Here is a 27,683-nt window from a genome sequence, read left to right as displayed (position 1 = left end):
TCTGGGATAATTTATTGACTTCTATACATTATCCTGCCCCTGGATCTAAGCTCAGTTTAAAGTACCACTAGGCACAAAGATACAGTGCTTGTTATTATTGCAACAAAGAGAAATCTTTATGGACATTTTCAAAAGATACTTTAGCCATACAGTGCTAAACAGATCAGGTATGCCACAAGAGTCACCAAAACACTTGAAGGTTTAAGTAGTGTTATGTTTCTCTTGTATTTGTGACCCTGAGCCCCTGTAGTGAACCAGCATTTTGATCTTCCCATTTTTCAGCATTTACATTCTCCGTGTCTTGAATGAAAGGGGAGGCAGGTGAGAGCACGTTGCACTGAACAGAGTATTCTCCAGCTGCATCATCCAAACAGTAACACAAGGGAGACAGATGGTTATGGATCATTGCTTGGCAAAGACACTAAAATGACTTGATGAGATCTTTGCTAAGTTTCAGTTAAGAAATTAAGTAAGCAGAAACTGTAGAGGTTAAACAGAAAAGAGAGAAATCTTCTGTAATCATAATATCTTTTGCCAGAAGACAGCTTCAGGGCTTATTAAAGATGGAGCTAGGAATCTCTTCCCTTAGTTTTCACGTTTCCAAGGCTCTTCAACAACACTGAAGTCTGCAGATTTGCCATTGGTTGCCAGTGTTACCTGCAAGTAATTATCATCAACAACCAACTTAAAGGCCAAGGCACTTTGACCAAAAATCCATGAGTTTTACATGGAAGATCATGATATTTACAGGAATTACATACACCGTGTCTTATTATACATGCAAAATGTATTTATTCAGAATTCACAACACTCCCAAATAGTGAGACTCTTGTTCACTTATTAGACTGACTAGAAAACATTAGCAGTAGAAAAAAAATTCCATATTTTCTTAGCCTTTGCTGTAGGGTTTTTTAATAAATATTTCAGATTCTACTCCTTTCTATCTCCTACAGATTTCTCTAGATTATTTCAAAAACAGATTTTTTTTTTAATGCGGAAAGTCATGTTTTTTCAGTGGAATTCCTGAGCTGGATAGCTGATGCAAGGTCATGAAAAATATGCAAGGCCAGAATAATCATAGATGTGTATCTATACACTCACCTACAATTACACTACCTTTAAAGAAACGGAGGAAAAGATATGCTGTGAAAGTATTGTTCATCATGCCACTATTTATAACAATGTAGTGAAAGATTTTGACTACAGTCAAACCAAAAATTCATAGTAATGCTATGTTTGTCTCACACAAAGTTCAGCAAAACATCACTCTTGCTGTAAAGTTATATGCTAAAATTTTTAGGTTTTAAGTATGGTAAAAGACCTACAGTGATCTGGCAACTCACATTAAACACCAGCCAGTACACTGCATCCCAAAAATCACTACAAATAAACCCGTGCTTCAAGAAAGATAGGTCCAGCCAAATGACTTACAAAATTTTAAGGTAAAATATCAATTTAACTTTACAAAAGTGATCTAGTTTTTATAATTGTTAGAAAACCTTTCACTTAATTCTAAATGGATTGTTCACTTTCCTAACTTACCTTGTAAGTTAATATCCTCAGCTTCAAATGAAAACTTAAAAGACAGAGCTGAAATTCCCCATGCTGGATAAACTGGATGCATGGAGGCATTGGGACATGGAAACATGACACAATGCACTGATATTTGAAACAAAGTAAAGTTTTTTCTTAGATAATTGAAAGGGGGAAACATGCAAATACAGGAATGAACAGCTTAGTCAGAAATGAAAATCACATAGAGTCATGTGAAATATGATAATAAAAAAATACAAAAATATTGTGCCACAACAACCACTCTACTCCCATATAAAGGTAAACTACTTATTAAAAGTATACACTGACCATGCAAAATTATAAACTACCAACGTTATACATGGAATATATTACAGAAAGTAAATAGAAAGGACACACTAGTAGATTAGCTTTTTCAAATTCTGACCAGAGTTGCAGTGAGCTTTTCAACCCACCAGTGCATTTGACAGGATGAAGAGATGTCTCTTCAGATTTAACATCTGGCTGCTTTGAAGTCCCAAATCTTTCATTCTGTTGCTTTTGCTACTCTAACACTTGGGAGCTGTAGACCACTTCAAAACAATCCAAACGCTTTGCAAATGTCAGCATATATTCATAGCTTATAAAGTAGACTGTAACATCACATCCTTTTGGCAGCTTGCAGACAGACGCATGGACAAGACAAGTGACTGCTCAAAGTCAGTCTTGTGCTCAATACAGTAAACCCTGGCTCTTTTCACGAGTTTAAAAGTGCAAAATGAGATCACAAGCAGAGCAATCCTAAAACAATGAAAAAGGACAAACACTTCTAGCTTATAAATCACTGGTCCTAAATTCTAATTAGAGTGTGCGATTAGGATGATATTAATCCATGGTTTTGAGGTAAGCTGATGCCTCAACTGAGGGAAATGGTAAGAGAAACTGAACAAGAAGAGAAAGTGTGGCAAGTATTCCATCAACGGGCTTTCTAGCTTGACTTGGATCTCTGTGCAAATCTGAAAGACTGGAAGCAGATAAAATTATCAGTATTCAGTTCCATGACCATGATTCAGGCTGATATATGGTAGCTGAATTTGTCTTGAACCCCCTGAAATTAGCATAGCCTATTTCACTGAAAAACAGTTTTCCAAAAGTTCCAAAAGATGTTAACCAAAGTGTGTGTGCGTGTGTGTATGTGCATGTGCTTATTTTTAATGAAAAAAATATTTTATCAAATGAGTTCTTTCGATTCAGAGAGCTTCTTTTTTTCTTTCAAATTTTTATCTCTTCTATGTCCTTTACTTTTTTGAGAAATATAAATTAATGACAATTTTTCATTTTGTATAAGCATGTAGTCTCTTACAATTTTAAATTTTTTTTCTTTATTTTTTCTCATGGAAAAAGAGTGGGTTAGAAGAGGAAGGGGAGAGCCATATCAGAACAAAATGTTTGTTTTCATTTTAAAAAAAATCATTTTATTAAAACTTGGAAGATTCAGGGAAAAATTGAGGAGAAGATGAAAGTTTTTTCTTTCCTGAATTCAGTATTACTTTTTCCCCTGAAAATTCAGGTTTGGCCTGACATTATCTACAAGTAAGCATTGGAAAAAAATATATTCTAAAGAACAAATCCAGCCAGGCTGGAAATGACAGAACAGGACTCATATTTCCAATATATATGGTGATCTGCTAATGGACTTAGTGTAGGTATTCACAGTTAGATACTGGCTCAGTTGTGGCAACTGGAGGATGCAAGAGAATCTGTTTGGATAAATAGCTAAGGTAGGCTCACTGGCAAATTCACTGTGTCAAAGAGTGTACAAGATCCAATCAGAGTATTAATAAATAAAAAAAGACTAAGAAATGAAAAGTTCCAACTTGTTTCACTCTCTCCTCCTTTTCAAAAACTCTTGATTTTAAACTGCCCCATCCTAGCGGTGGGTGCTTAGTAAACATTTAACCACTAACCTTCCCAACTGGTTTCTCATTCAACTGGTGGGGTTTCTCAAGCTCACTTTGCTCTGATCAAGACATAAGTATTATTATTAACAATCCATGTTAGTTACAGCAAGGATTAGAGACAGAATATGATGTTTGTGCCTTAATGACTCAGGAACGATGACGGAAACAAAGCATAAGCATGCTGTATGAGTGCATAAGCATTCTGATGCTAAAGTGCATTCAACATGTCCATCTCTGAACAGCACATCATGGAAGGCAGTCAGCAAATGACAACACCTGTATCTGAATTGCAGCTATCCTTCATTTGGGTTGGCAATTAAGTTCTCTGTTGCCATAGGAAATTAAGTAAATATCCATAGAAGGTGATGCCATATTTTCTGCGTCTTGGCATATTCCATAATATACCACATCTTGCCTTTTGATATGTAAACAATGCACATGATTTTTTCCCCCTCAAATGACAACTTTTAAGAAGAGTGCAAAAAAACATCTTTTGAACTGCTTGAACTCATTCAAAATGTCTGGGGTTCATGGACCTTTTTGTCACATTGTTATTTGCAGAACGATTTGAAAAATACATGCAGGTTAAAAAATAAGAAAAAATAAAGCATGCAGTACTATATACATGTCTCAATATCCATAAATGTGAAAGGTACCTTGCACTCATCTACTATGACTGAGTTGTGAGCTGCAAAAACACATTGGTTTGAGTTGTTTTCCCTATGATTTTTCATGTCGTCATAGACTGACTGAGTCTTGATCATTTCAATGTCTTCATGCCCTTTATGATGGGAATCAATGGTGTCAAGTTCTGCCTTGGAAAGGTGGTAGACAATGCCAGCACCAAAAGAATCCCCCACTACATTGACTGACGTTCTCATCCGGTCCCTATAAAAGAAGCAAAAGGAAGAGGCTGAATATCATGAGAGCAAGAAAAAGTAGGGCGTGGCAGCCCTGTTAATGTTACAGTTATTGCGTTTATTTCAGAAAGTTTAAGGTATCTTTAGAACAGAAAGATATGAGCTTTAAGGTAAAATGAAAAAGCTTGCTTTCCCAGGGTACTTGTTCAGGAAGGGAGGAAAACTCTCATGTCCCAGCTGCTCATACTCATGGATTTTGGCAAAGAACTTGCGCTAGAGACAGCCAAAATGCAGAGCTGCGCTTGACTGAGATCTCCCCAGTGCCTGCTTCTGGAGCTGGAGGTTTCAATGTCAGGGTGCTAGGCTCATATCATTGCCCTTTGTTTAATCTGAATTTATCAGAGCGCTGAACTTAATGCAGCCAGAGAGAAGGATTTTGGATCTGATGAAATGCTCTAATTTTTGGGATGGATTAACAAATATCCTCCCCCTTTATTCTCAGTGAGCAAACTATGGGGAAAAAAATGCCTGAAATATCTCCATAAGGCTCAGGTCATTGAAGCTCCTCTCCTGGCACCATCTTTACAGATGGTCATCTGTTAGCATGGCAGCATGCCCACTCACACTGCTGTATACCAGAGCCAACCAAATGAGCCAACCAAATATAGGTCATGGACTACCAAAGGATGAGCCTGTGACAGCACTTCAGCAATGAGTGCTCCTCTTGTAGGAGGTTGCCAACAGAAGCTTACATGCTTCATTAAAAAGAAACATGTTTTTTGGCACTTCCTGGAAAGGATCAGTCAGCAGTGAACTCATGGTTGTGGATTTTCCCTGATTTCAGAATTCTGCCCCAAACCTGCCCAATATTCTGCAAAAATGGGAGATGGTCCTATAGAGCACTGCAGGTCTATGGGCTCCTGCTATCTTAACTACTGCAGGTAGCCTGTATTACACATATTGAAATCATTTACAATCTAATTGGTCTCTTCATACCTGAACTAAACAGAAGACTCCTAAAAACCTTCTGACCAAGGGTTTCAATTTAAAGCTACTGCAGCAACCGAGTCTAGCTTTGTCAATTAGGTCAGAGAAGCGATTACACTGATTAATTCTCAGAGGTATATCCATGAAGACTCATTTGTACAAAATGGGCAGGTTGAACAGTGTGGACATTTGCCAAGGGACTGAAAAGCCAGCATGTAAGACCTCATTTGATTAATTTGAAAACACCCTTTCTAGTATTTCTAGATTTGTGTGACATCTCCTTTTCCTGTAGAACACTGAGGAAAAAAACCCCTAAATATATATATATATATATATATGAACTCCAAACTGATAAACATTCATTACATATGCCTTTTCATGGCCACACAAACTTTTGAGGCCTTTTTAATATCTTTGTTCTAAAGAAAGATCTGTAAATCTGCCTTTCCCAGCTGTGGAACTGTATTCCCTTTCAAGTTTCTCCTCTCCCTCTCTACATTATGCTTACATATTTGGAGTTTGTGGTGTCATATCTTAGTTGAAGCAGTCCATTTATTTTTTTTTGTCATCAAAAGAATACCCAGAAGGAAAAAAAACCCCTCCAATAATCCCCCTGAAAACCAAACAAACCAATAACCCATAGGAGGAAAACATCCTTCCAGTTTTGATTCACACAAATGAAACACTTTACAAAGTTCTCATCCCATGCCTGTGAAGAGTGTTTTAAACCTGGTCAGAGTGGCAGAATAGGAAAATATGACTTTCTAAGTGTAATTCAGTATTTCAGTAAATTCAGAAATTCACTATTTCGGTATATTTTAATTAAGACCATCAAATACACTGAACCTGACAATATAGCTCCGCAAAAAGAATATCTGCTTAATTTTTTTTTGTATGAGTGGTATTTAATTTTGAAGGGATTCACTGATGCCAGATGATGGAACGATAGTATAGGAGGCAAAAAAAACAAAGTGGAGAGAATGCATAAACCTAATTGAGGCACAATTCTAATTCTGAAAGGGTCATTGGAGGAGATGCTCCAGCCCATATACATGTTCTACTAGCCAAGAGATTCAGCAATACAAACTGCACACTGCTGCAGAACATGCTATACTGTGTGAACAGAAGTAAACAAGTTCCTTTACAACAGAAAGGACAAAGTTTCCGCTGTCAGGAATCAACAGCAAAGGGCCACTGATCTCATTTGGACCAAAGAACACCCTAAGAAGAACAAAGATGACAAGAACACTGTACTTACTCTTTTGTTAAAAACAACCAACCAATTAATTCCAGCTATGCTGAAATGATGTAAACAAAATCAATATAGGAAAGTTGAAGTCTAGTAAATTACTTGCCCCAACACAGCTACTTCTGCGTTGTCCATAACAGCTTCTGAGAGGAATAATGGGCCTGAAAGTCAAAGTTCTCTCTCAAAAGCCAACTCAACGTCTAGTAAGAATGGGCTTTGGAATAACTGGGAAGTAATTCTTTAAATCCTCATAAGGTTTAACGTCTAATTTCCTCAAATTGGCCTAAATCAGAAGAACTGGAAGCTTAACAATATAGATGAAAGGAACAGAAATGAGTAGAACTGTATCAAGCCCCCATGTTATTAATGTCATAGTACCTATATAGCATGCTAGTATGCAAAAAAGTTACTTCTGTTCCCAAAAGCTTGAAAACCTGGTATATCAACCTTACTAAGTTTTAGAAAGGAGATTAAAATCTTAGCACACCTGCTCAGTCAAAGACCAGGTGACATGTTTAACTTGCCTTACCTCTCTGTCATTACAGGAAAGATGTCCTGTTTTCTATAGCTTAACTGGATTTATATGAGGCCCTATCCAGACATCAATGGGGTCTGAATGTTCTGAATTTAGTTCTAAGCCAAGGAACAGAGTCAGCAATCTTTTTCTGAGTTACTGAATGAAGGTTTAAATACCAGATCAGTCATCCAAGCCCATTTTCTCTAATTCCTCTCTCTTCACTGCAAAATACCACTGTATGTGAAGGTTGTGCTGTGATATTTGCTAAGTTTGTCAGTCTCACATCTGGAAAGTAGCCAGCTTCTGGCTAGAGCAAAAGGAGCTGGCTTTATTCCAGCTGTTGGCATATAATTACTGTCCTATTAAATGTCACTGCCATGTTGTGCTTAGTTTTAAACTGAGAAGCTATGAGAGTTATGAAATCTTGGGAAACTTCCCTGACGAAAGAGCTCACACTGTGTATGTATGCATGGGAGGGGGGAAGGTTGAACAACCTAATCTCTAGGTATTGGAGAGGCTTGAGAAGAAATCGATATAGAAACCTCTTGGCTCCAATTTGAAGGAGAGAGTGCCAAGTTTAAGGACAATCGAAAGTCAGCTTTGTGTTACGGCATCACCAAATTGTGCAAAACTGGTAAGACCACAATTTCAGATGATGGGAGTACTGTAAAATCAATTGATGTTCTGATACTTTCTTTCACCAGAAATATTGAAAAACTCAGAGAGTAAGACTTTTTTTTAAAGCTTTCATTTTCTGGAATTGAAATGTTATAAAAGATCTATTCCAAATATTTCTACATGGCTGGTTGCAATTACACACTGGTTCCAGAAAAGTAGTAGAATTGGGTCTTAAATATTTTATTAACTTTCTCTTCTACATTCTATCAGAAATACTGCTGTAACATTATTGGATGATCTAAAGAAATGGAAGAAGACAATGTTTCTAAGTAAAGAAAGTATCTTTTTATGAACTTTCGTTTCAGGTATTCTTTAGGTCTGGTTTGTGTGCCCAAAAGCTTGCTCAAAAGTTGGCTTGTGTGCCTTTTCTTAACGTCAGCAATGTCAGCAGCATTGTTTTCCATATCTTATTAGATCATCGTGGCTACCACAACACAACCACTGGAAGATGGAAAATAAAGCTATTAGCTGTTAACATACGTTAATTAGCATAATACTTTCACCAACAAACTTTGTCTTAACTTCACAGCACTACTGGCATGACATAGAGCTTTTCAACTCCTTTTTTATCTCTTTTCCCTTTTCCCTCTACCTTTCAATTCTGAATCATGCTGCAATTGCACTGTTGATTGTTAAGCCAGAAGGATCCAAACCCAACCATTTGTGCTGAAAGGTTCTTTTGCCTGGCATTTATTTTGGAAAGACACCTTGAAATAATTCTTTCAGAAGTACTATCCTTCCTATACTTATATTTATCACTGCTACAGCTCCACAGTACAGATGGTTTTATTTCCTAAGCAGGGTTGGATGAGCCAGCGGTAACAATGTTGCTGAAGCCAAGCCTGAAATGCAACACCTACTAGTGGATCAGAACTGCTAGTAAACTTAGAGCTCTGAGATTTGCTAGTGTGGGCAGAGCTTCTCAGTCCACAGGAGTATTTTTAAATGACATTTTCCTAAAAAAATCCAAACAATCCATGGGCTCCTTTTGCACATCCTCCTACCAGCTGCAGAAACCTACCTATTTGCCTTACTTTGACAGCCAGCAAAAACACATATTTAAAATGAGTATGCGCCTCTCTTTTGCTCTTCTCCTCCCAGCTGCAGATTCCTATGCTGCTTTCCTGTTTTCAACCATGACCTCATAAATATAATAAACCCACAGAATATCACATTTTCCCTTATGCCAGCTGTACTCTGACTGCTGAACCTTTCCTTGTTTCACCATTCTGAGTCATGAAATCACGATATTCAGTTATATATAAAATATGTACGTCATCTTTTCCCTTTGCCTTCCCAAGCCGTAAATTCCTCTTTCATTTTTCCCTGAAGCAGAAATTGGAGCTGTGTGTTATTCTTCACAACTCTTAGTAACAAGATAGGTAATAACAGAGAGTATAGCAGTAGATCCAAAATGCATATCAGAGGATTGACCAAGTTCTTGAATTCTTCTCAATAAGCCAAAATATAATGACAGTTTCTCAACTCGGCTATTCCTTCTTGCATAATTTTAGGAGTGCATCGGGGACTGAAAGCTACCACAAGCGGGCAGCTGAGGCTGCTAGTGCAGGAGGAAATGCACAAATAGTCCAGAGTGGTACTTACATCTCTCATTCCAGGCACCACGGCTGGCACAACAGAAACAGACAACTTTACTGCATAGAAGAATAATAGGGGAGAGATGGCTGTGCACCAGAATATACTATGTTGCAGCTATACAAGACAATATAAAAGCCTCTAGAGGCCAATACAACTTAGAGGACTACTGAGTCCCTGTCAGCTCTGCGCAGGCGACAGAAAGGTATCCACATTGTCAAATGACAATATGAGAAAGGATGTGCCTTGGCATATGTTCTGTCTATATTTACAGCTTCTGTATTCAAATGTTGAAGAATAAAAGCCTTAGAAAAATATCTGTGGGTTAGCTATTTCTTTTTGGAGGACACACAATGGCACTGAAGGACTTTGATCTCAAGTCCTCAAAAATGAAAGTCATTCTTTCCAGTTTGAGGGATCTGGCAGTAAAATCAAACTAGGGAATGACCCTCTCTCTTTCAGTCTGCTTTCTTATTTATCTTTGGTTTATATCCTGCTCTAGAACAGTTTCTTTCTTAAAAGTATTACACTTTCTTATGTACAAAACCAACAGACTTTCCCCACTACGAGCATAGTACATTTGATACTACAAATGCCCAAATCACCCTGTAACTTTCTGACAACATCCTGATGGAACTTGCGTATTCATTCATCCTTAATTTTAGATCAGAACTGTAAGAAACAGAAATATGAAAGCAAAGATCAGAAAACTGCTCTTGAGCTATGTCTGTGATGGAAAGGCATCATTAGGAAGGAAAATATATGAGTGTGAGCCCAAGGGCCTTACAAGAAGATCCTTGGCTCATAGCGAATTACTTCAGTAGCTCTATAACAGTTTCTACCAGCTGAGAAGCTGCTTTCAGTGTCTCCTACTTCATCAAATAACCTATTTCCTCCTCTGCTTCATCTGCAGAGGAGGGTCTTACAGTTCTTTAAGATCAACAGCTGAAAAGCACTATGGACAAGTATTACTTCACTACTTTTTCTGCACTGAGCACTGGAGTCAGCACAACTTACAAAAGCCAGTCAACAGCAACAAGCAAACTGATGTCCTGGGTAGGGAGACCCACTGCAGTAAGGATCAGAAGCATAGTGACAAGTCCCGCGCTGGGAATACTGGCAGCTCCAACACTTGCAAGGGTGGCGGTCAAACTGCAAAAACAAAAATCAAATGATGGTAGCAGGAAGAGTAACATACATTTTCATTGCATACTCATGTGACTGTTAGAAAGGTCTTATTTTTAATGAGTTCTTCCCAGAAAATTGACTATATGATAAATCATGGTAAGCTCAGGCCATAGCTTTCATGCTTGTGTTTTTCCAAAAATATTTATTAGGAGAGGCCAGATCTACGGGGTTTGTTCTGAGAGTTTGTTAAGAGAGTTGTCTAAGAGTTGGTCTGTAAGTTGGTTATGACATTGAAATATTTGGCCTGGTGTTGTTTTCTGAACGCTAACAACATATTTAGGGTTTTAAATCCTGAGTTTTGATCATCCAGACTTGCTGAAGTTTGGTGGCTACAAGCTGAATTTTTAGGGTGATTCATTTCTGTTTATTTATGCTACTTGAAGACTGAATTGTGAGGTAATGGCTGCGAGAAACTGGTTATTATCAGCTACAGAAGAGTAAAAGTCTTGGTATCCAAAACTCCCAAAGTACAAGCTAGAGGTGTACCAAGCCTAGTTACAAATCACCTAGATGAAAAAGCAAAATTCATCTGATTGTTTCATAAATCCAAACCTGTCTTTGTTTTTGTCTCTCGTTTTCTGATGAAGACCAGTAGAGTGATGAGAAACATTGTTCTATTTCTGTGGGTGTACCCAGAAAATCTGGAAGCGCTTCCAAAACAGAAGTAGGAGAAAAAGGTATCTGTGGAGGAAATCCTTGGCCGTTAACCACAGAACTAATCTGTGAGGATGTTAGCCTGATTTAGAGCTGGCAGATGGCCGGGTCTGACCCAAACAATCCAAGTTGCAGTGTTTTCGTCAGGTGTCTGGGTTAGAGTGCAACCTGGCCTACGAAACACCCAGATAGGTCCAGCAGGTATGCAGGTAGGATGCTCTGCTCTGCCATCAGGCTCTGCACATGCTGCCAACTCCTCAGGCACCTCCAGCCTGAACTGGTAAGTGATTGCTTCCAAGCTCTGTGAGGAAACGCTCCTGCCAACCTTCCCACAGCAGCCCTTACAGGGCTGGAGGGGCATGAAGCCAGCGCTATTCACGTCTAAACAGTCTGGCTTAGCTACCATTTCTAAAATCACCGTCTCCAAAAGAATACAGGAAATCAGAGGAACTACACGATCAATATGAAGTAACTTGGGCTGGTCAAAAGCTAATTAAGTCTTGGTGAGTTTATGTCTGGGTCATTTGAATATCCTTAGTATTGCAAACTGGATTTGACAGACAAAACCTAATAAACTTTCATTCATTTGTATTGCCACCTCAAGAGATAGTTCTTGTCACATTGTTGAAGCAAAAATCATAGAATCATAGAACGATTTGGGTTAGAAGGGACCTTAAAGATCATCACTTTTTAACCCCCCTGCCATGGGCAGGGATATCTCCCCCTAGACTAGGTTGCTCAAAGCCCCATCCAACCTGGCCTTGAACACTTGCAGGGATGGACCATCCACAGCTTCCCTGGGCAACCTGTTCCAGTGTCTCACTGCCCTCACAGTAAAGAATCTCTTCCTAATGTCTAATCTAAATCTAACCTCTTCTAGTTTAAAACCACTTCCTCTCATCCTATCACTATACTCCCTGATTAAGATTCCCTCTCTATCTTTCCTGTAGGTGCCTGGAAGGCTAGTATAAGGTCTCCCTGGAGCCTTCTCTTCTCCAGGCTGAACAACCCGAACTCTCTCAGCCTGTTGTCACAGGAGATGTGCTCCAGCCCTCTGATCATCTTCATGGCCCAGAGCTGGACACAGCACTCCAGGTGGGGACTCACAACAGCGGAGTAGAGGGGCAGAATCACCTCCTGTGACCTGCTGGCCACACTTCTTCTGATGCAGCCCAAAATGCAGTTGGCTTTCTGGGCTGGAAGTGCACATTGACAGCTCATGTTGAGCTTCTCATCAACCAACACCCCCATTTCCTTCTCCTCAGGGCTGCTCTCAATCCACTCTCTGCCCAGCCTGTATCTGTGCTTGGAATTGCCCTGACTTACATGCAGGACCTGCATTTGGCCTTGGTGAACTTCATGAGGTTTGCATGCGCCCACCTCTCAAGCCTGTCCAGGTCCCTCTGGGTGGTATCCCTCCCCTCCAGAATTTCGACTGCTCCACACAGCTTGGTGTTGTCAGCAAACTTGCTGAGGGTGCACTTAATCCCACTGTCCATGTTGCCAGCAAAGATGTTAAACAGCACTGGTTCCCGCCCCCTGAGGAACGCCACTCATCACTGCATGCCACTTGGACATTGACCCGTTGACCACAATTCTTTGAGTCCGACCAGCCAATTCCTTATCCACTGAGTGGTCCATCCATTAAATACATGTCTCTCCAATTTAGAGACAAGGATGTTGTGTGGGATGGTGTCAAATTCTTTGCACAAGTTCAGGTAAATTGTGTCAGTTGCTCTTCCTGTATCCACCAATGCTGTAACCCTGTCGTAGAGGGCAACCAAATTTGCCAGACACAATATGCCTTTAGTGAAGCCATATTCCCTGTCACCTCCTTATTTTGCATGTGTCTTAGCATAGTTTCCAGGAAGATCTAGTCCATGATCATGCCAGTCACAGCAGTGACACTGACTGGCCTGTAGTTCCTCGGGTCTTCCTTTTTTCCTTCTTTAAAAATGGGGGTTGGCTAGTGGTTTAGCAACTTTATCCGCCAGTTCCCTCAGGACCCATGGATGTATCCCAGCAGGTCCTATGGATTTGTGCACCTTCAGGTTCCTCAGATGGTTTCAAACCTGGCCTTTTCCTACAGTGGGCGGTACCTCATTCTCCTGGTCCCTGCCTTTGCCTTCTGTAACTTGGGCAGTGTGGCTAGAGCCCTTACTGGTGAAGACCGAGGCAAAAAAGTCTTTGAGTACCTCAGCTTTCTCCATGACCCAGGTAGCCAGGTCTCTCGTTTCTTTCTGGAGAGGTCCCACATTTCCTCAAGTCTTCCTTTTATCACTGACCTACCTGTAGAAGCTTTTCTAGTTGCCCTTGATGTCCCTCGACAGATTTAACTCTATCTGGGCTTTAGCTTTCCTAATCTGATCCCTGACTGCTGGGAAAACTTCTCTGTATTCCTCCCAGGCTACCTGTCCTTGCTTCCATCCTCTGCAGGCTTCCTTTTCGAGTTTGAGTTTCTCAAGGAGCTCCTTGTTCATCCATGCAGGCCTCCTGGCGTTTTTGCCTGACTTCTTCTTTGTTGGGATCCATGGCTCGCTCCTGAGCCTGGAGGTGATCTGTGAATGTTAACCAGCTTTCTTGGGCCTCTTCCCTCCAGGGCTTTATCCCACAGCACTCTACCAAGCAGATCCCTGAAGAGGCCAAAGTCTGCTTTCCTGAAGTCACAGAATGGTCAGGGTTTGAAGGGACCTCTGGAGATGATCTAGTCCAACCCGCCTGCCAGAGCAGGGTCACCTACAGCAGGTTGCACAGGACAGTGTCCAGGTAGGTTTTGAATGTTTCCAGTGTGGGAGACTCCACAATCTCTCTGGGCAGCCTGTCCCAAAGTCCAGGGTAGCGAGCTTACTGTGCGCCCTCCTCGCTGCCCTAAGGATCCTGAACTCCACCTTCTCATGGTCACTGCAGCCAAGGCTGCTCTTGAGCTTCACATTCCCCACCAGCCCCTCCTTGTTGGTGAGAACAAGGTTTAGTGTGGCACCCCTCCTCGTTGGCTCCTCTAATCACTTGGAGAAGGAAGTTATCACTGATGCATTCCAGGAACCTCCTGGATTGCTTATGCCCTGCTGTGTTGTCCCTCCAACAGATATCGGGGTGGTTGAAGTTCCCCATGAGGACCAAGGCTTGTGAACATGAGGCTGCTCCTGTCTATAGAGGGCCTCATCCACTCAGTCTTCCTGGTCAGGTGGTCTGTAGCAGACCCCCACTGTAATGTCACCTGTCCTTGCCCTCCCTTTAATCCTGACCCATAAGCTCTCAATGACGTCCTCATGCATCCCCAGGCAGAGGTCCATGCACTCCAGCTGGTTATTGACACAAAGGACAACACCTCCTCCTTGTCTCCCCTGCGTGTTCATCCTAAAGAGCCTCTAGCCTTTAACAGAGATTGTCCTTCCTAAAAAGCCTGCAGCCTTCAAAAATGCTATACTGCATGAGGAGGAGAACTAATGGTTTTCTTACAGATAGCCCAAAGTTGCTGCCTGTTTAGTAAATATGACTCACAAAGCTTGCTACACCAGCCTTGAAAAGGTGAGATCAGGAAGAACTAATGGGTCAGTCCTTCAGAGGAGGAGAAGTAACTCGGGTTCAAGTTTACTAAATCTCTTGGACAACAGCTGATTCCTGACTTCAATTTCCATGGTTTTAATTTAGTTTAATACATGGCATCTCTGAAATGACTGGTTTCAGTCTTAGCAACAAATATGCAGCATGCAAGTCTAGCATCTGCCTTCATTAGAAGGAGCCCTGAACCTTTTCGAAACCTTGGCTTTACTATTCAAGGGTTGGGGCAGGAGTAAAGAAATGGAAAATGTGGAACTAATATAGCTGGGCAATAAACACAAACATCACTCTGCAGGGGTTTCTTCAGTGTTAAAAGGATTTATTAAAAGAAAGGTGGGTGGGTGAAAACCACAGGAAGAAGGCAAATTTGGCAGCCTTCACTTGTGGTTTCCATTTTAACTATTCAAAATATTAGGCCTGGTGTCTTCATAAGTTTTCCATTGTAAATTAACTTAGGTGCAGCAGTCATAACTTTGCCATTGTTTTTTATTAGTCACCCTATCTAATAAGTCTTCAAACTCCATTACAGTAAACAGGCTTCAATCACTCTTATCCATTTTTAACGGGTACTTCCTTTTGTCCTTCCAGATATTTATCTTAGTCCTAGATAGGAGAATTTGATATGAAAAGACTAGAGCTAATATTTGCTGGGTTAGAGATAAAAAGTCTGGGAGTATCCAGACCATGCTGCAGGCAAAGTCACCCTCAGGCAGGTCTATTCTCAGTCCATTTTGTTCACCAAAGCCACAGAAAAAGTACAGGCAAACATAAATATGTGGATACATTTTTAGGCACACTTTTTTCATCCAGTGTATACAAATAGACACATTCTAGAAAGTTAATGCCCCATATATCACTTGTATCATCCCTCTATACTGAAAAAGGCATTGGATTGGACAGAGAATGCTGTATTTCACACTGTATTGTCAACTGCAAAATTGTGTAAAACACCACCAGCATGCACTAAGGCTGCAAATGATAGAACACATGCCACCAGAGAGCCAGGACCTATGTATATGACACTCATTTCCATATCATTATTAGAAATCCATGGATTTCACAGTGAATCCTACAGCTACTGAGAAAACATCCAACACAAAGTTTCACATTTTACAGTCAGCAGAAACAAAGCTTACAGTACTGACCTCACAGTAACTATCTGGCCTCCATCCAGCTCAATTCCATTCATCTGTGCTATGAAGATGGCAGCCACAGCTTCATAAAGGGCAGTTCCATCCATGTTAATAGTTGCTCCAACAGGAAGAACGAACCTTGTTACACGCTTATCAATGCCTAGATTTTCTTCAAGACACCGGAATGTGACAGGTAATGTTCCAGCACTGAAGGAGAGAAAGCAAAAACATAGAGAAGATGTAACTACAATATAACACATACACATAAGGAAGTAAAGTCAGAAATTCTGCTATCATTGTTTACATTTTCTACTTCCACTTTCTGCTGTGATTCAAGCCTTTTTTAGCCAATTTTTAAATTAAGCCTACATTTAGCTGCAGGTGGGACTGAGGCTAAGACATGAACATGACTTGAAGTAGGGATGAGTGCTTGAGAGAGTGGAGATGATTTTTTTCAGACTCATCTGTGAATTATTTCTTGCATTTGGTTCAAAAAGACAAGTTCCAGATGTTTTCTGATGGACAGAAACTATGAATGTAGAGCCAAATCCTAAATTTCTTTGACTGTGAATTTGCTTTGAATGGAGAAATCAGCGTTGCATTACGGAATGAAAAAGCCAGGCAAAAAGATACAACCCATGGAATTCCCATATACTGGAGGACAGGAAAGGACATGAAACACAGCTGGAGGATAGGAAAAGATGCAAAAGATGGCTGCAAGAGGGGAACAGCACAGATCCACAGTGACTTGTCTCTGTGGGAATAGTTCAGGCTATTACATTCATTTGATCAAAATAAAACACCTTCATCAAAAAATACTTCTGAAAACAGAACATACTCTTTTTCCCTGTAGATGCAAATATCTTCTACTTCTTCCCTTGCCTAGCAGGTCTGCCTGCCTCAGGCAAAGGACTTGCTGCAACAAGCATGACACCCAACACAGGAACATGTTTTGGTTCCTTACTTTTCTGTGTTATCTCTGAGGTCAAGTCCACCAGTAAATGAAGCTGGTTGTTACCTGAGAAGCTGTTCTGAAAAAAAAAGCTGACATGGGGAAGTTCCTTTTAACTGGTGTTTCATACAGAAGCAGCTGGAGCACATCTGTCGTGGTTTGTTTGCCTTTCTTCAACTGAGTTTGCAGAATTTCTCAAAGGTCTTCACTATTGTACCCCACTAATTCTGGTGTCATTGCTCCTACAAAAACGCTAATTTTCTCATTGAAGAGTAAAGGACTAGACTTGCCAAATTTTCTCAGAGAAATACTTGCAGTGTAGTGTTGCTAGTGCTTTGCAACTTCAGGGCCTTTCCAACTCATTCATTTATCCACTACCACAGAGATGCTATCAGATACAAAAAAGTAATCTTTCCATTTTACAGATAATTAAACCATGGAAAAGTGAGATTAAGGAATGATTGAGATACCTAACTATAAACATGTAGTTTCATTAAAAAAGTCCTAAGTTATCTGGAACAAGCACATGAGGCTGACCTATCTTGCATGGAAAAACTTTCTGGATTGGCAGATGCCTGAGTTACTTCCTAAATGACTCCTCTTGTTCCATATCTATGGAAACATGAGTTAGAAGATATGAGCTTTTATATTCCCACCTTGCACTCAAATGACTGTACCATTCTTTCTTCACAAAAGTGATTTTTTTAACAGATGTTGATGTTCTAGCATCTTTACAAATATAATTGTATATTTTACTGTGTTTTTAATCAAAGGTAATCAAATGCTTAATATTCTGTAAGTTTAGCCAAATCAGAGACAATTAATACTTTGTAAAACAATGTAGTATATTCTCTTGTAATTTACTCTAGCAGTTATATTTATACCAGACAGCAGAATATATCTAGTGAGTAATTAACCAATAACTACTAGTCAGTTTTCAAGTCAGTTCCAGGATCACTTTATCTCCTATAGCGAAAATATTCCTATATCTTACTGAAAGAAAAATACAATACAAAATATAGTTCACTTATACACATCGAAACTCAGTCAGAAATGGTTCTTTTTCATCAGAAATACAACTCCCACCTTACCTTTACTTTGACAAAACAGATCATTGGCACAAGGTGTGTACCAGCCATGGACTACCATTGTTGCAATGAACCCCAGTGGGCTCAGCAGGCAGCAACTTATGCAAATATCTTCCCCCTTCAGTTCTGCCACCATGAGCAAGGACAGGTGGGCAGGCCATGGAGACAGGGTTTCTTTATCAGAAGAGCACAATATGTAGATGCCTTCCATGGTTCCTCAGCGTGGCCGAAGAGCTTTAATAGCTCCCTGAATAGGAAGCATCTGCAACTTCCGGAGGTACCAGATTAGACCATATAACAGTGATTGTTAGTCATGTGGTCACTTGTCTGTGGTGCTACGAACTGGTCCACTTCTGTTCAGACAGTAATTCGGATCTGGATAGCAGTCAGGTGGTAAAGCTAGCATCCAGGTAAATCCATATGCTGAAATTGCTTAGAATCCCCTACATTTTAGGGGAAAAAAACATTACTTCATGCAAAAAAAAAAAAAAAAAGTTGTGTATGGACACTGTAAATTTTGTATTGAAAATCTAAGTGGAGACTCAAACAATTCAATGAAAAAAAAGCCTTAGGGAAAACTGTGGTTTGGTGAAACTCCTGACCAAACTATATTTCCTATAATCCTGCATTGTTTATCACAGAGCCACAGAATTGTTGAGGTTGGAAGGCACCAACAAAGCTGCTCAAGTCAGGAGCAGCTAGGGGAAGTTGCCCAGGACCATGCCCAGACAGGTTTTGTGTATCTCCAGGGATGGAAGCTCCACAACTCCTCTGGGCAATCTGTACCAGCATTCAATCACCATCACAGTAAATCAGAATAAAAAGATTTTTCTTGTGTTCAGATGGGATTCTTGTCTTTCAGTGTGTGCCCACTGTCTCTCATCTTGTCACTGGGCACCACTGAGAAGACTCTTCCTTCACCTTCTCTGCACTGTCCCATCAGATATTTACGCACATCAGTAAGGTCACCCCAGAGTCTCTTGTTCATGAGGGAAGAAGCTGTCCAGTGGAGTGGTTTGGGTTGACCCAAAGAGGCAGATGAATTACAGTTCTTTCAAGGCATTCCTGAAGTCAAGACTGCTCAGTTTTCTGAAAATCAGTTTTGAAATAGGCTTTATTTTTTCACCTTTTTAATTAAAACGGAAGATTAAATTTTCTTCAGAGATAAACATTTATTGAAAAAACCACTGTAAAATATGGTACTTAAATGAAAATCATTTTCAGCACAAGAGCTACTGACTGCCCCAATGCAAAGCATTAATTTATTACTGAGACCTGGGTTGCCTGGGTTGCCTCAACACTTTGTTGAGTCTGTTCTATGCATTAGCAATGAGTCTAGAATGCTCAGCTCTTCAATGAAGTCCCCTTACTCTGCCAAACTGGATGAAAGAATAAAATGAGAGGTTTTGTCATTTCTTTCTTGAAACCTAGCACTCTTGAGGTTTTTATTTCCCCAAGACAATGAGCCTGGTCCTAACATGCTTTCAAAATAAATAGAATTATCACTGTTTCCTAGTTGAGGAAACAAGTACAGAGGTAACACAATTCACACAAGTCATTTGGCCAATGCTAAAGAAGAAGACAAAAAGTGGGCATCCCAACTCTCTGCAGTTGGCTGTACAACCTCTCTAAAAAATCCCAAATGTGTGTGGTTATTTTTGTTTGTTTCCACATGGCTGGATTAAAAATAGTTTTTATTCAATGGCATAAAATGATTTTGCAGTGAAGGTTATAACAGCAGGCATATTATCTCTAAATAGCAGATAATTCTGCTAAAAAATAAAGCAAGCTGTTATTTCTCAAGCATACCTGGAAGCTGTGCCTAGTGCTGTGATCCACGCCTGGAAAATCCCAGCAAGGAATGAAAATGGGCTTTTCCTTGTTATCACAAAGTAGAGCAGAGGCAGGAAGATCCCTCCATGGATGAGAAGACCCACAATCACAGTGACCATGTACATGCCAAGTTGTCTAGCAACTACTTCTAAGTCCTTGATTGCAATGATTTTTCCACAGATGAGGCAAGCAATGCCCAAAGGGGAATACCTGGAGAAAGAAAACAAGAATAGACAGAACTAGTCTTTGCAGCACACTCATAAAATTTTTCTCAACCGAGTATAGACCGGAGAAGAGTAGGAAGCTCATCTTTTTAAAAAATAATGGCTATCTCCATCAAATTCCCCATCTACTTCATTTTATTCCATCCCATCAAATAGAATACTCATTTCCTGAATAGTCTTTATGCTGGAATAACATTGTACAAGAGTACTATAATGTTACACAGGCTTGGACCATTATGAAAAGTGGTGTAGTATTTGTTCTTAATACATAACTTTAACAGCCCATTGCTTATCTGGTTTCAGGGAGTTGCATTATTTACTTCATTTAAGCTATTTGTTGAAATGAATTGCTTTTATCTTGAAGGCTGCAAATATTTCCATTATATTCTTTGAATAATTTGGACAAATGCTTTTTAGCTTATACATTCTTCATTAATTATGTGCTTTTCTTACTTAGGGTAGGATTTTTGTAACCTCAGTCATGTGATTCCCTGATAGCATAAACGGAACTTTTAAATAGGATAACAGTAGCACAGTTTTGTAATAAAAAAAAATTGAAATGAAGTGATATTATTTAAAAATGTAATAAACAGCTATAGTGAAAAATGCCTGAAAGTACATGGATAGAGGATGATACTTATACCTACACGGGTAAAAGTTAGTGTATTATGTAATTGTAAGTGACATTCGCTTTCTCTATCCGTTTTATAAAACTTATATTGGGAGAAAGCAATATCTGTAATATGTGGAGAAACAGTAAACAAAATGCCTCCCTGAAAATGAATGGTAATGTATATTTTCAAAAGTGATTAGTGGTTTGGATATTTAAAGACAATACAAAGGAAACTGACTTTCAGAATAAAAGTGCTTCATGTTTTCTGTAAGAAACAACTCATGGTCTCCCAAGCAATGTGCCCAAAACCTGGAGACCCCTCAGTCACTTGAAATGCAAGGCCAGCTGTTATACCAGTTACCACAAAAAGCCATGTTTCAATGAACTTGACAAAGCATTTTTCTTATGAAGAATTACATGCTGTCAGAGCCAGATTTGTTTTATGTTTGCGTAGCAATGTCATGCTCCTGAGAGTCTGGAGTTGCCATGGGAGTTACAGCTCTGTCTCTGTGCAGAGAAATCATAAACCAAACAAAATGTAACTGCATAAAGAAGTACGTTGGTCTTTGTAAGCACACATTAAAAAAAAGTCCTGCTTCTGGCTACAACGATTTAAAAATTGTAGACAGAGATGAACAAGTGGAATTCCCAGCATCAATCTCCTTTCTCATGAAAAGAGAAATAGAAAGCACATCAGTGGTTTTTAATCACATTCACAGTGAATTTCTTGAAACTTTAATGATTTCCTGCCATTGCAACACTGACTACCAGAGAAAATCTAAACTGTAGGCAAGGTATTATGTCTTGAGTGTACCAACTGGTGGTAAGTGAAGTAACAGTAAATTCCAGCTCTTGGAGTGTTATAGAGATAGTGACTATACTCTCATAGAGAGGAGAGCAGCAGGTTACAATAACTATTGAAGGTACTAGGGTTTTGTAAATAAAAACAACTGTGCTTTTGTGCAGCAAGATCATCTACAAAAAAGCAGAAGCATAACAGGAATGCAAAGTCATTGGTTCAAGTTCTTTCCTTTGTTCTACACGTTTCCACATCCCTGCCGCTATCTGCATCGCTCTTGTATAAGAGCCTCCCTTTGAAACACTGATGATGCTGAAGACTCATGTTTCAGGCACCCTGCTCCCTTTTCTACAAACTGTGTCCATCTAGAGCCTCAGGGAAGAGGCATACTGCAGCCTTGTAACTCAGGAAATTACTTCCAGGGACACCAGGGAATCATGGGGACCAATGAGCCAAAATATGTGTGTTGTATCAGAGTGGCTATTTCTGCTCTCAAAGACCTAGGAGATACAAAACACAATAGTACAGTGCCAAACGTAGCAACGCATTTTTATGTTCTGAAAAACTGGTTTTGTGTGATATGGCCACGCTTAGAAGGGCGTACAAATAGCTCTGGGGAAGACCCCAGAAGAAACATCTCAAAAAAAAAAAAAAAAGAGAGAGAGAGAGAGAATCCCCTCACAGAAGTGTAAACAAGGGCTCAGACTTTATTGGGTAAAGTCACTCCCTTGAAGGTAAGCCAGGCCCTATCATTATGAATGGGTACACTTCAAAAACAGGACAAATACCTTCCAGTGACCCCATTGTGGCAAGGTTGTAAGACACAGATTCTGCAGAAACTATGGGTGGAGGGACTACATGTCACTGAAACCCACTGGAATTTTACTTGGTGGTAAAGCATTTTAACTACAGAAGACAGTGAATAAAGTGTGTCTCCAGGCTTCTTTGTAATTATACCTCCTAGCTAATACGCTGGGATTATGCAAACCTCCCAGGAAGATCTGAATGTTCTTATGCGGGGTGTTCTTGCTTGATTAGGTGTCTTTCTATGTAATGAATTCCCATAATCAATGTGGCATTTGAAGGCCTTGGCTGATACCTGTATGTCTTGGATTTCAGTAAACAAAGAACAAAATACCTTCAGAAATTCTTCAAACTGGGTCATAAATAATCCTTATCAAATAGAAATAATGTTGCTGTGGTTCTAATATAGCTGTCAAGGCTTTAAAAAATTAACAATTTAATTACATTGTTTACTAAGAAACTGTGGTCACAATATGCTATATCAGGGCTTTATGAGGTTTTCCAAAATCTTTTTTTGATCTAAAATTTAGAACTTCAAACTTACCACATGATCATAGTTACTAACTTCATTACAATCTCATTCAGGATGTTGAAGAAATCCACCATCATCTTGGCCTGTTCTCCCATTTTCCCCATAGCAATGCCAAAAGCAATAAAGAATCCTATCAAACCTATTGGGAAAAAATTTCAAGACAAAAAAAAACAAGTAAAACCATGGTTTTTAGGAAGTTTTTGCGCCTAGTCAATGTCTTGATACTACCTGCTAATCCAGTTTTCAGAACTATAGTGGTACTAGTATAGTAGTTTCATTATAGTATAGTTGTTTCAAAACACATCTCTTGGGACTTTTAATATGGACTCACTTTCATCTTTCATGATGGTATTCAAAAAATCTTTTTTTCTTCAATATTTTACTAAGTTCCAGTTTCATAGACCAACTACTTTTTTTTGTCCTGAATTGATCTGATCATCAAAAAAAATACCTATACCATAATCTTCTCAGTGCCATGCAACTGTTAGAAACCTCATAGCCCCAGGCAACTGGGAGAGGCAACACAGCACCATACCATGACTCTTCTTGGTTGCTAAGACAGTCACTAGAGACCAAGAGCATTTTTCCAAAGCTTTACAAAAGTCTCTTGACAGATCAAACCTACAGACTAGTCAGTCCTGGAGTAGAGGGAAAGGCAAAAGTGGCCCCAGAATATAACCTTCATGGGCCACGTGCATTCCAGTTAAATGAAGAAGGTGAGGATGGGAGGAGAATGTAGGTATTGCACTTTAAGCTAAACCACAGAAATCCCATTAAACAGATTAACCTCACTGAAACCAGCTATCAGTAGATACATAATCATAAAATTCAATACGAGTAACATTTGGCTCCTAAATTTAAATGCTAAAGTGTGAAAGTCTGGAGTATTGGACTATCAGTGTGAAGAAAAACAATTGAGTGCATCTGTCGTATTACTTTGGAGCTGTCTCCAATGCTAACCTTTACCATCCAACAGTTTTCAATGTCCAGAGTGGGATTATTAACTGATAGATGGTTTGAATCTTTAGCCACCTTTTGAAGCTAAACTTTCAGTCATGATGTGAGTTCAGTATTTAACAAATGTGTGAACTCAGCTGGGAAATTCCTAAGGAAAAACCCATCAGGATACAAAAGCACTAAAGAGAAGGGAATTTTAGCTACCAGTACTCTGGGAAAAGACAGGCTGTCCCCTATCCTCATACTAGGTTTAGCAATGAGCATTTTTAAATTTTTTTTTAAGTTTTATTCCAGTCTCCTGGCTATAAAGTCATTCTTCAGCACTCTGCATCAGAAGATGTTAGTAGGTGATTTTGTTCATTAATTCCAAGCGAGTGGCTATATTAGAGTCATGTTGGTTCATATTTGCAGGAATTTGCCTGGCTTGTACCGTTTATGCAAGCTGGATGGCAATTCCCCAACATTTTCACTTCTTCTTTCAAAACCAAACCACACCATACCAACCAAAGAAATTCTGCAACATTTGAGAGTCATTGGTTAAAATACTGCAGCAAATTCCCTACCTAAACTGTGTATTTCCTTTCTGTGGGAATTGTATTCAGCCTTCTAGCTCTTTTCTTATCCATGACAGAGCCTGCACAAAACAAGTGCACTACTAAATGTAATGCATCTCTCACATTAGAAATACTTTTTCATTTTAATGCGTAAGCAGAGTTCCAGGAGAGAAAAAAGCAGGTGAGGGTAACACCATCAACAATGAGCTGCTGCCTCATGCAGGATGCAAAATGCCAATTTGCAGCTTTGAAAGAAAGCAGCTCTTCTGCCCACAGATGTTGAATGGAAGAAGGAGTTATGGAGGCAGGCAGATTACAGTAGCTCCTGGCTCTTGCAGATCAGGCTGCTTCACAGAGAAACAAATCATCTCTGATCAGTTAATGATGCTATCTCCCCTGCATCTAAGCAAAGCAGCCACTTCTAACCAACTCACCAACACCTGGAAAAGCTCTGCAGGCATAGCAGCCACTCTGTCAGCAGGAGCAGCTCATCAGCTGAAGGGAGTCTCTAAGGGGCAATTTGCCCCTAAAAAGTGATGGCCTAGCAGTGAGATAAAGCAGTGGTTTTAGGTACTTCCACATACTGTCCCACTTTGAGAACAACACCTATAAATATAGGTGTCAGCCTAGACATGCTGCCACAGTGCATGTGTATCTTCAAGTGTAGGCGTGCCAGTGAGGCTACAAACTGAGGGCTAATTTGTGACTGACTTCACCCACATACAGCAATTAAGAAGATGAGGAGGAGCACTCCTCTCCAGGCTGAGAAAACAGTGAGTTGAGGCACAGACTAGAAAATAGAAGTGGTGTGGAGGCCCTTTGCTCCCACATGTCCTTGTCCCAGTCCAAACAGGTGCTTCAGGAAGGGGTAGGAGATAGGCAAATCCTTCGTACCACTCCCACTTGCTGGCTTGTCCAGACAGGATGGCACGATGGCAGTTGTTCATAATTTGCAGCTGGTAAAGGTCAGCAGCCAAGATGAAAGAAGGAGGGAGTTGTGACTCAGAGATGCGTCAAGCCTCTTGGGGATTTTTCTTGGGTGGTGCGGTTCACACCCCACCTCTCACTTCAGGCTCTGCCCCAAGCCAAATTCTAGTTCAACATGCCTGAGACACCTACTGGAAATAACAGCTCAAATTCATCATGGGGTGGGTAAAGCACTGGCCCTTGAAGTTCTCCCCAATACTGTTTTGCCAATATGCGTTAGTATTAGTCTAGGTGGGCTACTTCTAGGATGAAAGGATATTTTGGGTACCTTCTACATGCTTCCCCACTGTACTCCAATTAATTAATACCTGCAAAGCTGTCAATCCAAAATAATTCACTTGATTGTTTCTGTGATACAGTCATATTTCTGGTAAGACCATTAGATTTTCACCTCAGAAACCAACGGGCAGCCAGTAGGTGATAAAATTTGGTGATTATTTGGGAAGACTAAACTTGCACTGAAGAGCAGATCATGCAACACTGCCTACCCGGTCACAGCCAAAAGCTGTGTCATACAAACGATGTACATATTTGACAGGCAAAAAGTTTTCCTACCCAGGACATTCATGCCATCCTTAAATTCAAGTCCCTTCTTAATGACCAGCTGTGCTTCTGGTGGTACTTCATGCACTGTCTCATTCATCATAGCAAAAGCAGAGTCAGTGACATTAGGTGGTTCTTCAATGGGTGGTGGCACCAGCACTTTCTTGGTGACAGTCTGGATCTGAAGGCAATAAAAAGGGAGGATGAAAATGGAAACAGACTGAACGTAACACATATGGGAGATCAGGAAATAATAATAAAAAAGTCCTCACTTGAAATTCCAGGGAACTATATTTTTAAAGGATTAGACATGCATTCCAGAACCTCTTACCCCCTTCTCCAAAAATAAGTTTCTTTTTCGATAGTTCCAAGTGTCACAAAGCCCTGGGAGTCTTCTTCATGATTCTAATGGCAAATACTCTTTCCTTACCACTACATATTACAGATAGTTAGCCCCTTTATCCAGATGGTTCACAAATGGTGATTCACAGATTGTTACATGTTGAGACCATTTATTTACCACCAAAAGGCAAGCACCTCTAAGATCAGTCACAGCAGCAACTCTGCAGTAGGGCTTGTTATTCGGGATGGTCTGCCCAGCTCAAATTATCAGTCAGTTTGATGGTGAACTTGAACCAAAAACTTACAACATTTCCAACTCTTGGTGACTGTGAGTGCTCAAAATGGAATACACACAGTCTCCTGAGTTCTCTAATTAAAATATTGTGAGTGACACTTAACAGAAAAAAATATCAAAGCTGCCAGATACCTATTAAATCAAATCTGACCACCTCAAAAAAGAAGATGCCAGCATTTGAATGGATCTGGACCCCTCCTGGCACATGAAAGGCAGGGTCAAGGGAAAGCTGGGAAGGAATGGTAGAGGGAGAAATGGGCTTGAGTTTACAGTTAAGAAAAAAAGGAGGAGGGAGTGAAAAAAAAGAGATCTGTGACTTGCTGCTTTTAGAAGGGACATTTTCCTCCCACTTCACACCTTGAACCCTTCCTGCTTCTTCATGGCTCTGGGACAGGTGAAATAGTCAGGAAGCTATGACTAGTTTGCCATGGTTTCCCATCTGCTCCCTACTTTCCTTGTTTCTAGAAACACGTTTGAGCAAAGCATCAGAAACGGTGCATTAGCCTTTCGAAGAACATTTGCACCTCTTTCCTGTTGAGATGGACACTGTAGTACTACAGATGATGATCCAGATTCAATCCATATATTTTAAAACCATAAGATTTTAAAATACATTATGTGTCCTTTCAAAACCTGCTGTCTAAATCTAGACAGGGGAATGTAGAAAGAAAACCTACATAGCTTTGTATGAGAAACTCTTCAGTTGTCCTGAAACAACCCTGCAAACATTCCTGCACATTTACCTTTTTTTCAGCTATGTTTTATCTGAGGGATGTTGTCAACACAATATTTTTTTTATGTGAGGTATCCAGAATGTAAGAACAGAGTCACAGAAAGTAAACTGAAAACATTAGACTCTACACACCCACAAATTCCACTACAGTCACTTAAGTCAAAGCCCTTCTTTGCACAAGGCCACAGTCACTAAAATGATGATCTAAATCATCAAGTTTAGATTCTGACAACAACGTCTGAGGCCAGAAAACCATTTAAATGTCAGTCATATTTATAGACGATAGTCTCGTTCTCTTCCACAGCACATCTTAGGTCTCTGCTGGAATAGCAGTTTTCTTTACAAATTAAGACTTTCTTGCAGACCATACAAAAATTCAAGATATACTGAAATCCCATGATGTTTCAGAGTTCAGTTTGCAAATGAACTGTCTCAAAATTGCAAGTGAGTCCCTTCATTGCTTTCTGCCTGTTCACAAGGGAAGGCGTGTATAACTCCCCCACAGACCATGGCTACACAGTACCATTGCTG

General features: G+C 39.9%; 1 protein-coding gene across 1 annotated transcript in view; it reads right to left on the bottom strand.

Annotated features, from left to right (window-relative positions):
* Positions 1-585: 585 nt before the first annotated feature.
* The window catches only part of SLC1A2 (solute carrier family 1 (glial high affinity glutamate transporter), member 2), a 31,796-nt gene continuing 4,698 nt past the window's right edge, over positions 586-27,683 (bottom strand). Inside the window, exons 4-10 of the mRNA XM_009881498.1 lie at positions 25,795-25,963; positions 22,754-22,880; positions 19,746-19,979; positions 15,909-16,103; positions 10,378-10,512; positions 4,130-4,361; positions 586-657 (exon numbers count right to left, since the gene is read on the bottom strand). Coding sequence (XP_009879800.1) covers positions 586-657; positions 4,130-4,361; positions 10,378-10,512; positions 15,909-16,103; positions 19,746-19,979; positions 22,754-22,880; positions 25,795-25,963 — 1,164 coding nt within the window. The remainder of the gene's footprint in view (positions 658-4,129; positions 4,362-10,377; positions 10,513-15,908; positions 16,104-19,745; positions 19,980-22,753; positions 22,881-25,794; positions 25,964-27,683) is intronic.

The sequence above is a fragment of the Charadrius vociferus genome, unplaced genomic scaffold, assembly GCF_000708025.1.
Source record: "Charadrius vociferus isolate BGI_N301 unplaced genomic scaffold, ASM70802v2 scaffold873, whole genome shotgun sequence".
Classification (NCBI taxonomy): Eukaryota; Metazoa; Chordata; class Aves; order Charadriiformes; family Charadriidae; genus Charadrius; species Charadrius vociferus.
The sequence above is the reverse complement of the archived record's forward strand: the minus strand, read 5'-3'. Positions and strand labels throughout refer to the sequence as shown.